At 62.4% G+C, this 11863-nt stretch overlaps 1 protein-coding gene across 11 annotated transcripts; it reads left to right on the top strand.

The window, feature by feature from the left end:
* Positions 1 to 1194: 1194 nt before the first annotated feature.
* Positions 1195 to 11300, top strand: B9D1 (B9 domain containing 1). Of its 11 annotated transcripts, none has more exons than XM_082441121.1 (7): positions 1222 to 1379; positions 2864 to 2932; positions 4270 to 4480; positions 8028 to 8124; positions 8944 to 9006; positions 10782 to 10849; positions 11062 to 11300. In XM_082441121.1, exons 1-7 carry the CDS (start codon positions 1317 to 1319, stop codon positions 11202 to 11204), a joined length of 714 nt encoding a protein of 237 aa, XP_082297247.1. In that variant the 5' UTR covers positions 1222 to 1316; the 3' UTR covers positions 11205 to 11300. The 11 variants fall into 11 exon arrangements, with proteins under 11 accessions (XP_082297244.1, XP_082297243.1, XP_082297246.1 ...); XM_082441123.1 differs by having other exon boundaries at positions 4273 to 4480; XM_082441125.1 differs by having other exon boundaries at positions 1223 to 1379; positions 4369 to 4480.
* The last annotated feature ends 563 nt before the right edge of the window (positions 11301 to 11863 follow it).

Raw genomic sequence — 11863 nt, forward strand, 5'->3', positions numbered from 1 at the left:
TGAACACTGGCTGCCCAAGCCCCCTCCGCTGTCAAGTATCTTTGCTCACCTGAGGGGGGTGGGGGGACGGTCGGTGGGCCCAGGCTGGCTGTGACCCCTCCTTCCTTCTCCCGCACAGGTGTCCCGTGGGACCACCCTGGTCTGCTCCCAAGCTGGCAGCTGGCTGCTGCAGGGTGTGATGACCTGCGGGCCCTGCTGGGTGCTCAGCCGCCCTGAAGTCTTCACACCTGTCCATCCCTTCATTTTCTGGATCCGGGATAAGGTCTCCAACGCCACCTTTGACACCCCGGCCAAGAGGCACCCTTGGCGCTGGGCCAGGACCAGGCAAGGAAGCAGTGAGGGTTGCAAGCCCGCGGAGTCCTGGGTTTGAATCCCGGCTCAGCTCCTTACCAGCTGCTGTGACTGTGTCCCAGTCACCTCGCCTCTGAATCTGCTTCCTCTTTTGTGCACCGGAGACGTACTCAATTATTCCTCCACTCCACAGGCTGCCACCAGTGCTCACTTGTGCCAGGCAACTGGGACACGGGGTGGGCGCGGCCCCTGTGCTCATGGCGTCTGGGGGTCGGGAGAGGCGAGCATTGGCCGGAGCTGTGACAGTAATAAATGTGCAAATGCGAACCGTGCTGAGAGCTAAGAGCAGGCGGACGACCCGCTCCGGCGGCCAAGCAGTGACGTCCTGAGGCCAGTGTCCTGGCGGGGCCGCGCTCGGGCTCGCCCCTCCGCGACTGGGGGTGCTCGGGCGGCCGGGGGCGGGCCCTCCGCAGCCTGTTTCCCGCCTCACGCGGAGGAGCGCCGGCACGGGTTTAAGGATTCTCCAGACCCCTCCCAGGTTTGTCTAATAAACTTTTGGGAGGCGAGGGTCTCAGAAGGCCCGAGGGAGCATCCGTTGACCCCACGCAAGCAGCTGCTGGCCCCACGCGGACTCTCGGAACCGGGGCCGGACCCCGACTGTCGGGGGCCTCGCTCTTGAGCCCCACGAGCGGTGGTCGTCGCCTCCGGGCTCAGGACCTCCCACGGACCTGGCGGGGCCGGGTCTGAGTGGACACACACTTCCCGCGGGGTAACCGGATCCAGGGGTGTGCTGGGTCCCGCACCACCAGACACACTCTAGCCACGGATTTCGCGCCGACAGTCCCCGCGAAGCCCCGCCTCCCGCCGCCCCGCCTCCCGCCGCGCCGCCCCCGACTACGCCTGCGCGCCGCCGCACGCATGCGCGCGCTTTCCCCAAGATCCCGCTTCCCAGAAACTTGTCCCGCGTGCCACGCCGTCCGTCTCCAGGGCAACCCGGCTCCTCCTAGCAACCGCGCAGCCTTGCTATGGCGGCCGCGGGTCCCAGTGTCTTCCTGCTCATGGTCAACGGGCAGGTGGAGAGCGCCCAGGTGAGCGGCCGTGGACCCCGCGGGGCCGCACCCGTGCCCCCAGGGCCGAGCCTCGCGGGAGGGAGCCAGCGTCTGAGAGGCTTGGCGCGAGGTCGCGCGAACCCTCCGCCCCATGTGCGGTGTGGAAACAGGCCTGGGGGGTGGAGCGAGGCCGAGGCCACAGTCGGCCGAGCCCGCGTGGAGTCACGGGCAGGGGCCTCCACCCAACGCGACCAGCGCGGGTCCGCGCGCAGCGAGGCCCCGCGCCCGCGACTCTCAGGCCCTCGGGCGCGGGTTGGAAGGGAAGTGATCTGCTTGATCTGATGCAGCGATGGTGGCGGCTGCCCCGGCCGGGGGGGGGTGGGGGGGAGGCGGGGCGGGGGCGGGGTCTGCTGGACGGAAGGGGACGCTACCCTCCAGTCCCCAGCACGTCCAAAGAACCGTTTGTTATTAATGTGTATAAGGCATAGTATATGCCAGACTCCATGCCCAGCCCCGCTCAGTCAGTCCTCACAACCACCTGTGAAGTAGGTATTACTGGCACCCTCATTTTACAGATGGGAAAACTTGCCCACAAGCAGTGGCAGAACTGGAATTTGAAACCTGGTCTGATGTCAGAGCTTTGCTAGACTTGCCCTTCCAGGCTGTTTTTAAAATATTATGAGTATATTGTGAGGACTAACTGAGATGGTTTAGGTAAAGCTCTGCCGGGGCCTGACTCTTAGTGGGCATCTCCCGCCTTCCTGTTTCATCAGGGACGCTGCCCCAGTCTCCCACTCTGTCCACCTCCCCCTTGACCTAGTGCCCAAGACCCGCGTCCCCGCCTCTGCTCTATCCCATCAGGGCCCTCAGCTGGGCTGGGTCACATGTGTCTGTGCTCTCAGCAGCCACCTCATCCCCACTCTTCCTCCCCCTCTGCTCGGGGCCCCTCCTCTCGCAGGCCAAGCATATGCTGCTCTGTGTCCTAATAGCACCCTGCCTTCTCAGACCTTTCACTTCAGCACCATTTCCTTAGAGCTGCTCCTGTGCCTGCCCCTGTGCCGGGTGCTGGGGACACAGAAAGCTCGCACACCTGTCCCTTGCTCACAGTCTAATGGGGTTGAGAGAAATAAACAGTCAGTGCTGTGATGGAGGGAAGCACCAGGGGCTGCGGGAGCTAGGAAGTGGCCCCAAGACGGCCCGGAAGTTAGGGCAGGCTCCCTGAAGGATCAGTTTTGAAGGGTGAGCAGGAAAGCTCCAGGTGAAGGAATGGGAAGGGTATGTCATACAGGAGGCAGAGCCTGAGCAAAGGCCCGGGGGCAGTAGCGGTCCTGGACTCGCCCACATCTTGGGCCCCAGACCCTCCGCTGAGCTCCATGTCCACAGCCCCTGCTGTCTCTTAGCCCCCGCCCCCCCCCCACCGGGTCCCTCATGTGCGGAGTTACTGGTGGCCGCACCTGCCTGGCCAGCAGCCAGCCTCAGCCTGAGTCCCTGTGAGCAGAAGCTGTGTGTGCTTATTTCCTCAGTTTCCTGAGTATGACGATCTCTACTGCAAGTACTGTTTCGTGTACGGCCAGGACTGGGCCCCCACGGCGGTAAGCTGGGCCCTTTGGCCTCCCAGACTCTCAGCCTTCGTGACTGGGGTGGGGGGGGGTCTCTGAAGGCTCCATCACACCCTTTCCCCTCCCAGTTCAGAACCAGTTGAAAGGTGGACACTGAGTTCAGGGGGGACCCGCATGCGAGTTTGTTCCCGGTGAAGCCGGGGCAGAGAATGCAGCGCCGCGGTGCTCCCTGACCCTCCCCCGAGGCCGTGCTCGCTCGCGCGCCCTGTCCTGGGAGCTGGCGCGTGGCAGCAAGTAGGGATGTTTGGGCAGCGCGGGTGGGCAGACCCCAGAGAGCCGGCCTGGAGGCGGCCGAAGTGCAGACACCCTGGGCTGGCCCCTTCACTGCTCTGCCGGTCTCCTCGGCCTGTGGGGAGACTCTGGAACCCTCCTTCCAAGACTCCCCGAGGAATGGTCTGTCTCCAGGAGAGGGACGATGACGTCCCTTCAGCCCACACCACGTTACCGCCTGCGGGGCGCTGGGGTGACCCTCACGGCCGCTCTGAGCCTGGCCCCTCCTCTGTGCAGCTGAGACCATAGTGCTGTCCTCCAGGCGCCCGCTAAGCGATGACTGCCGAGTCTCCTGGTGATGGGGACGCAGTGGTGAACAAAGCCAGTCAAGCCCTGGTCCTGCTGGGTGCACGTTCTTGAGGGGAAGACAGACACGGGGTAGTAAACACTCCACGCTGTTGGCTGGTGACACGCTGGGGGAAAGCAGAGGCAAGAAGAGGAGGGATGAGAGGCCAGAAAAGGCCTCATGGAGACGGTAGCTGAGCACAGAGCTGAAGGAGGCAAGGGGACAAGCTGTGTGGAAGACTGTGGAAAGAACTAGGCAGGCAGAAGGTGCGGAGCGTGCAAAGGCCCTGAGGCGGGGGGTGTGCCTGGCATGTTTGACCTGGGAGGCGGGGGCCAGTGAAATGGGGACAGAGAAGGGACCACATCACAGCCAGCCGAGCCACTGGTGACTTGACAGGAACACTTTGGTAGAGTGGGGGCCAGAGGTCAGATTGGGGTGGGTTCAGGGATGCAAAGTGAGAAGGAATTGGAGCTGGTGAGTGTCGACATGTCTTTTAAGAAGCTTGGCTGGGAACAAAGGGTGGGGGGGGCATAGGGCCAAGGAGCGTTGCTTTGTGACCAAGAAAGTGACACGCACACGCGTGCCGATGGTGACAGGGGAGAGGGCGACACCGTCCCCTCAGTGAGGCCAAGGCGCAGGTGGAGCTCGGGCGCCGGGGGAGGGCTGGGGCCTCGAGGTTTCAGGCCCTCATGGATGAGAACCCTCAGAGACCTGGGAGCCCCTCCATTACGTCTCAGGTCCCTTCGTTTGGCAGCAGATGGTGAAGGAAACAGCTCTCCCAGCTGCTGCCCAGAGAGGGGAGGGGCGTGGTAGCCCGGAACTGGGACACTGGCCGTCACTGTCGTCCTCGCAGGGGCTGGAGGAGGGCATCTCACAGATCACGTCCAAGAGCCAGGATGCGCGGCGCGCGCTGGTGTGGAACTTCCCCATCGACGTCACTTTTAAGAGCACCAACCCCTACGGCTGTGAGTCCGCGGGCCTCGTCCTGCCCCCGTGTCCACACACGGACCTTCCCTGCCCGTCCCCTGGGCCCTCGACCAGCCTTGTCACGTGCTCTCAGCCACCTGGCTGCTTCCCCCTCCTCCCCGCCCCCTTCCTGCTCATCTGTGTGCACTTGACCTTTCTGAGGTTCTGACGGAGCCGGTGAGGCCCGGCCTGAAGCCTTGGGTAGCGCCTGCCTGCGTAGGCCAGAGCCTGGCTCAGCAGTCTGGCCAGGAGGCCTGCCCTGACAGCTCTCCCCTGTCCATCACAGCTGTGCTTCTGCCAGACCCGAGCGCCCTGCTCCTCCTCCAAGTCCCTGCCCTTCTCTCTGCCCGGGGTACCTGGCCCTCATCCTACCTCTGGCCTTCCCAAAGCCCTCCTCGCCTGCAGTGTTTGCTTTCTACCTTACCTGGCAGTTATCAGTCACTCTCACTTAATAAGTGCCAACTGTGTGCAAAGCCTGGGGTTCGCCCCACAGGGGCCGTGAATACTTTCCCTAGGTGGGCTTGGCCAGGCTTTGTAACCCTATCTGGTAGGTAGATTCTTCTCCACTTCTAGGAAACTGAGACTCAAAAAAGTGACATCATTTGCCTTCAGCTTTACACTGAGTAGCTGAGCATGGATTTGATTTCAGGTCCGTCTGATTTCACGGTCCAGGCCTTACGCTGCGTGTGCCGGGGGCTCAGGCTCACCGGGCGCAGCGGGTCTGGAGCAGAGGCTTCCTGGCTGTCCCCCTGGGTGGGGACTGCAGTCCTGCTGTCATCGTCCATGAGAAACTTCCACAGGCTTCCTAGAACAGGGCACTAGGTAAAGGACTGATCTCCTCCTGCTGAGGACAGCTAGGAAAGGTGAATAAAATATTAAAAAGCGAAACCAGAAAAACTACTTGAAGGCATCAGACAGGTAGCAAAGTAGTGGCGCTTTAGCAGGCCAAGACCCAGGAAAAAAGCAGAGCTCCAGAGACACCCCCAGCCACAGCTCCCCTGGGAGTATTTGCTGATTCCAGCAGAGGTGATCGAGATGCTGATCGAGACTTTTGTCGGCCGCTCTGGGCTGGGGACCCAGGAGCCAGGAAGATCCTGCCACCTCAGAGCTCTGAGAGAACAGCCCGCCCTGGCCTGTGGCCCGGCTGCCCTCATCCCCGCCCGGGACGTGGTGCCAGACATCCACAAACTGCGCCTAACAGGACGCCAGAAGGGTGACCTATCGTGAGCAAGGAGGGTTTAATTCAGAAATAAGAAGTTCGTGCAACATCTAAAATCAACCAGCGAGACTCACTACGTTAAAAAGAAAGTCGCCATCATACCCATCGATGAAGAAGATGTGATAAAATTCAACATGCGTTCATGACAAACCTGTAGCAAACCAGGAGTAGAGGAAAACTTCCTTAATCTGATAAAGGCTAGCCACAAAAACTTAGAGCAGACATCACTTATTTTAGTGAGATGTTGAAAGATTTCTCTCTCAGGATGCTTGTTATGACCACCAACATTGTACAATTCAAAGGTATAAGAATTAGAATCATGTCACCTGTCATTATTCACAGGTGACATGATTATGTAGCATTTCCAAAATAACCTACAGTAAATTATTAATAAGGGGGCATGACTGCCGAATATAAGATCAGTATACAAAAATCAGTTGCGGGCTTCCCTGGTGGCGCAGTGGTTAAGAATTCGCCTGCCAATGCGGGGGACACAGGTTCAATCCCTGGTCCGAGAAGATCCCACATGCTGCAGAGCAGCTAAGCCCGAGCACCATAACTACTGAGCCTGCGCTCTAGAGCCTGCGAACACAGCGACTGAGCCCGCCTGCTGCAACTACTGAAGCCTGCACATCTAGAGCCCGTGCTCCGCAACAAGAGAAGCCTGCGTGCAACAACGAAGACCCAATGCAGCCAAAAATAAATAAGTAAATAAATTTATAAAAAAAATCAGTTGCTTTCTGTATAAAAATAAATAGAATGTGTTTTCTATTCTGTATAAAAAGTAGAAATCGATATTTTAAAAATAAATTCTTTACAGTAATATCAAATATAACCTGTTCTACCAGATATCAAGCTGTTATTATAAGGCACAATCACAAGAGCAGCTTTGACACCAGGACAGACAGATCTGTAGGGAGCCCAGGGCAGAACTGAACATGTGCAGTTGATTCATGACAAAGGGGCAGAGCAGGAGGGGAAGGGCGTCTTGAGAAGGAGCCCTGGGGCAGCTGGATACGAGCAGGAAGAAGAGTGCAGCCCGACTGGTCCCTGCTTTGTATCAGGCACACAAAGGCCATCCCGGATGGATACACGCACGGAAATGTGGACAGCACGGTGACACAGCTTCAGGAAGGTTCCACGGAGGCGGGAACCGCGGCAGGACTCCTCACAGGAGCAGATCCACGGGTTCCACTGTTAAATTTAGGGCTTCTGTTCGTCCAAAGACATCATTAAGGGTGAGAAACCAAGCCTTGGAGTCCACACACACACTACAAATCAGTGAGGAGAAGACCATCCGGTTGAAAACTGGGCAAGAGGCTTGAGCGAGGCACCGCACAAAAGAGGACGTCCGAGTGACCAGGAGACAGGACGAGGTCTCAACTTTATTTTAGGAAGAACAATTACAATTAGGAAAATGCAAATTAAAGCTAAAGTGAGCGGCCATGATTCAGGACCAGAACAGCCCAGTTAGGAAGCCTGAGGACGCCAGGCTCTGGTGCGGTGCCGAGGCTCAGGATGGGAATGAGGTGGGCGTGTGGGTGCGGTGCCCCCAGGGAAGCAGCTTGAGGGAATGCGCGGCCCTGGGCAGACACGGGAGCGCCTGTGACGAGAGGTCGCACCATCCCAAGAAGGAGACACAGCCCAGGCGTCCATGGGCTCCAGACGGGACCGAGTTCTCCTGCCCTGGAGACGTGACTCCGTTTGGATGCGTCTCATAAAGACTGAATCCACGAAGCTGGATGCAGGAATCTACGTACCATACGATTCCACTCATACAAAGTTCACAACATGAGCAGAACCAAAGGACCACATGTGGGATGCATTCTTTGGCAGTGAAACCTTACGGAAAAGGAGTGATGACCTTTGAGGCGGTGACAGGGACGGAACAGACATCCCCCAGCACCGGGGAGCGCTTCCTCTGCATCAGGCCCGAGCCCGGGCGTCTGGAGGACGAGGAAACCGAGGCCTGTCCTGTGGCCGCGGGTCCGAGCAGGGCAGGCCGGCTCTGGGCCTCCCCGCCTCCCAAGGATGTATCCCAGTGGAGCTGCCAACAGGGGGCGGTGGGAACTGGCAGCACTGGAGAGGAAGGGGGTGCGGGGCCTCCCTGAGCCACACGCAGACACCCCCGGTCCCGGCCGGGTCCCTGTGCGCTCCCTGGGCCTGTCCAGTGGCAGGATCGGGCAGCACGGGGCCCAGCCAGCAGGCTCGCTCCCCCACCTCCCTGCAGGCCCACACCTGGGGGCTCCCGGGCCGCTGCCCTGCTCTCCACCCTGCACCTCCCCCGGGCTTGCCTGCGGGCTGACCCCTGCCTTGTCCTTCACAAGGGCCGCAGATCGTGCTTAGCGTATATGGGCCGGACGTGTTCGGGAACGACGTGGTCCGAGGCTACGGGGCGGTGCACGTGCCCTTCTCACCCGGACGGTAGGTCTTCCCTCCGACCTGGTCCCTCGCCGGGCCACGCTGGCTCGGGACCCGAGGACCCTCCACGAGGCTCTCCCCGGGGCGTGTGCGGAGTCCCCAGGGCGGGGGCGTGGCCCACACCTGGGAGGGGGTGTCCTGGGGCATCGAGAGGGGCGGGTCCAGCCAGAGTTCCCGGGCAGCTGGGGTCGGAGTTCAGACACTCATTCCCTTGCTGCTGGCCTGAGGACACAGATGTGTCAGACACGTGTGACCACAGGACCCTGCCCTCGGCAGCCCCCCGAGTAGTGGGCACAGATGGAGAGACGCAGCTCTCGTCAAGCACGGTGACAGGGTATAGACACAGTGTTCCAGGCACGGGGTGCGTGGCCAGGGTCAGCCGACCCTAAGCGGCGAGGACTCCGTCAGAGCAGGTGGAGGGAGGAGGCCCAGCGGGCGAACCTCTGAGGGGTGCTGAGACGGGAAGTGCAAGGCGCGAGGGGAGGGCGGAGGGGGGATGGGCGACCACAGCCGGGTGCGGTCCAGGGGACTGTCAGGGGCTTCCTGGAGGATGCCAGCGCGTTCGGGTATTTGGAGAAGGACAAGGGCCCTGTGAGGGGCACAGCTGAGCCAGGGTTGGTGTTTGTAGCCCTCGGCATCCTCCCCACCCTTCAAAGGAAACAAGGCTCTCAGGGGACTCAGCCCTGGGGGCGGGGCTCCGGCTCTGACTTGGCACTGCCTGACCTCTGGGCGCTCCTGCTTGCCGCCCCTCGCTGGAGGCTCGGAAGTCTCCGCCGCTTTTCCGTGACTCAGCACAGCTGTCTGTGAAAACATTTGTTTCAGGCACAAAAAGACCATCCCCATGTTTGTCCCAGAATCTGTGTCTAAACTGCAAAAGTTTACCAGGTGAGTCTCTTGCACATCCATCCCCCCAGCCACTCCTGGCCTCAGTGGCCGGGCGGAGGGCTGTCACGTCCCCCGCTGCCATGTCGTGCTGGACGCCTTCACACGAGGGCCCTCTGCCAGGAGGTGACAGCTGATCAGGGACTAGAGCAGAGGGCGGGGCCGGTGGGGCTCGGGGCGCAGGGAGCAACACGGTCTCGAGGAGGTGGTGACCTTGGTGGGGCAGCCGGCGGGGCCCGGACACGGGCCTGCAGGGAGACCAAGCCCGAGGCTTCTGGCCCCTTCCCTCATCCGAGTAGGAGCTGGAGGGCTGGTTGGGCCTGGCTGACCGACTCGGGTTGGGTCAGCTCAGCTCCCCGGTGGTGGGCCAGGCCGAGGGGAACGTGTAGCACCGCCTGGGCCCCCTGGCCGGCACCCTGCTCGGGGGAGGACACTTCCTGGGCTCTGCGGCGCCTGCCTGCTGCCCTTGGGAGCCCTCCAGAAGCCACCGTGATGGGAAGGGCCAGCGTCGGCTGGAGGTGACACCACCACCCCAGGGTCCACGCTGCTCCATGGCCCACAGGGGGAGGCCTGCGGCCCCCGTGTGAGGTCTCCCTGGGGAAGGGAGTCCCTGCTGGGAAAGCCGCCTCCCGCCCTTCGGAGGGGCTCTCGCCTGGGCCAGGCCGTGTGTGCTTGGGTCACGGAGATGGGGGAAGGCAGCTGGATGGACAGTCGTCCCAGGAGAGGGGTCCGTGTTCCAGCAGCCTCTCCTCTCGTCCCCTCTGCTGGGCCTCCGCCTCCGGGGTCCTTCCTCGGCCTGCTGGCTGCCCGCTCCCCTGCGGCCACTTCCTCTGGCCGCCGCAACCAGTTACCACGGACTTGGTGGCTTAAAACCACAGCAATTAACTTCCTCACAGTGGGACCCAGTCTCTTTGGGGCCATCACGCAGAGCCTCCAAGCCGCTCTTCACACGGCACAAGGGTTCCCTGAGACACCGCTGCACGAGCGACTCGGGCACATCTCCGCCTCAAGGCGCCTGCGGGGCCCCTGCGGCAGCGTCCAGGCTGGCGGGGTGGAGCCGGCCCTTGGGGGCTGCTTCCCGGCTGGTCCTCAGCGCAGCCGGGGGCAGGTGCCGCGTAGCCCTGCTCCTCCGATGGGGAAACCGAGGTGCAGGGAGGTGGCGAGGCTCCCCCCGCTGCCCCCCTCCCGCCCCCCTCCCTGCCCCCCGAGCCCCTCGCTGGCTCACTGCGTGTCCGTGGCCTGCTCTGAGGTGCGGAGAACCCTCTGCCTGGGTGGGAAGCTCAGACGTCAAGAGGTTAATGCTTTATGGCCTGGAGCCCCATGGGGTAGGGGCCATTATCACGTCCCCATTAAGGTGAGAACACCAGCGCTCAGAAAAGGAAGTGACATCCTGGGTCCTGCTCTGTTAAGAGGACAGTGGAGAGCCCAGATCTGGCCCCTCTGCCCACCCCAAGGCTGGCTGTTGGGCTCTGGGGTGGGGCCCTCCTTCCCCAGGAGGGTGGGAGGATCGCACTGTCCCAGGGCCCCCCCTTCCCCACCTCGGCTGCTGTCACCTGTCTGGGATTTCTGTCTGGGTTCAGGCTGTGCACCCTTCCCAGCCCCAGATCTCCCTCCGCTTTCATCTGCAGTGAATCCCAGCTGTGGAGGACTCGATGGGAAAGCCTGGCGTCCGGCCTAGGAGGAGGGTGGTGTGGGAAGGGCTGGAGGGGACAGCCCACGCCTAGTTCCCGCGGGACCCCAGGCGGGCCCTTGCTCAGCCGGGTCTCCTGTCTTCCCAGCTGGTTCATGGGACGGCGGCCCGAGTACACAGACCCCAAGGTGGTGGCTCAGGGGGAAGGCCGGGAAGGTAAAGCTTGACCCCCTATCCCCGGGGCAGGTGGGACCAGGTGGGCCCCCCACAGTCAGATGGCTGGATGCCAGGGACCCGCCAGCACACAGATGCGGGGGCAGGGCCCAGCCTGGAGGGGTGGCCACGTCCATCCGTCCCCTTGTCCCCACTGCAGCCCCTTCTCCCGGTGAGGGGCACGGGCCCAGCTAACGCTGCCCTTCTGTCCTCAGTGACCCGCGTCCGCTCCCAGGGCTTCGTCACTCTCCTCTTCAACGTGGTGACCAAGGACATGAGGAAGCTGGGCTATGACACCGGGCCTCCGGACACACAGGGGGTCTCGGGGCCCAGCACGCCCCAGGGCCTCCCCCGGTGAAGGCATCGGCCCCCTGGGACAGCCCAGCGACCCACCTGCCTGACTTGCTTCGAGGGTGGCGGGTGTTTGTGTAATAAAGTGTCACCTTTTCACAGAGCCCAGGCTGGGGCAGCTCCTCTCCCCACAGCAACTCCCCTGGGAGCAGGGCCCCGGGGCCGGCGCGGGCCTTGGTGGCACCGGCCGGGGTGGAAGCTGCACCAGGACAAGACCCAGCAGCTGAGCTTTGCCTCAGCCTGACCCCGGCTCACGGCTGGCGGCCCTCACACCCCGACACGCTCGGCCCTAAAACCAGCGTGTTCACCAAACAGGCGAGCCGGGCAGAACCTCCCTTGAATGGAGAGGCCCGCGGCAGCCCAGACGACGGGCTGCAAGCCTCCCCGAGGTGGGCGGCATCACAGCGGGAGAGCCCCGCCTGCCCTCGGCCCCGCTGGGCCGCCTGACCCCCACTGGCGGCTTCGGGGAGCCCTCTGGCCAGAACGCAGGGCTCGCTCAGCGTCCTCCCCTCAGCAGGTTGTGAGGGGAGCCCCGCAGCCTGAAGAGCCCACCTTAGCCGCCACCCACTGCCCGGCTGTCACGGGGACCTGCCTTTGTCCCAGTTCCCCCATAAACTCAGGGCCCCCAGCTCACCGCGCGCTCTGGAACCGTCCACCACCCCCCCG

The sequence above is a fragment of the Balaenoptera physalus genome, assembly GCF_965194825.1.
Source record: "Balaenoptera physalus genome assembly, chromosome: 20".
Taxonomy (NCBI): domain Eukaryota; kingdom Metazoa; phylum Chordata; class Mammalia; order Artiodactyla; family Balaenopteridae; genus Balaenoptera; species Balaenoptera physalus.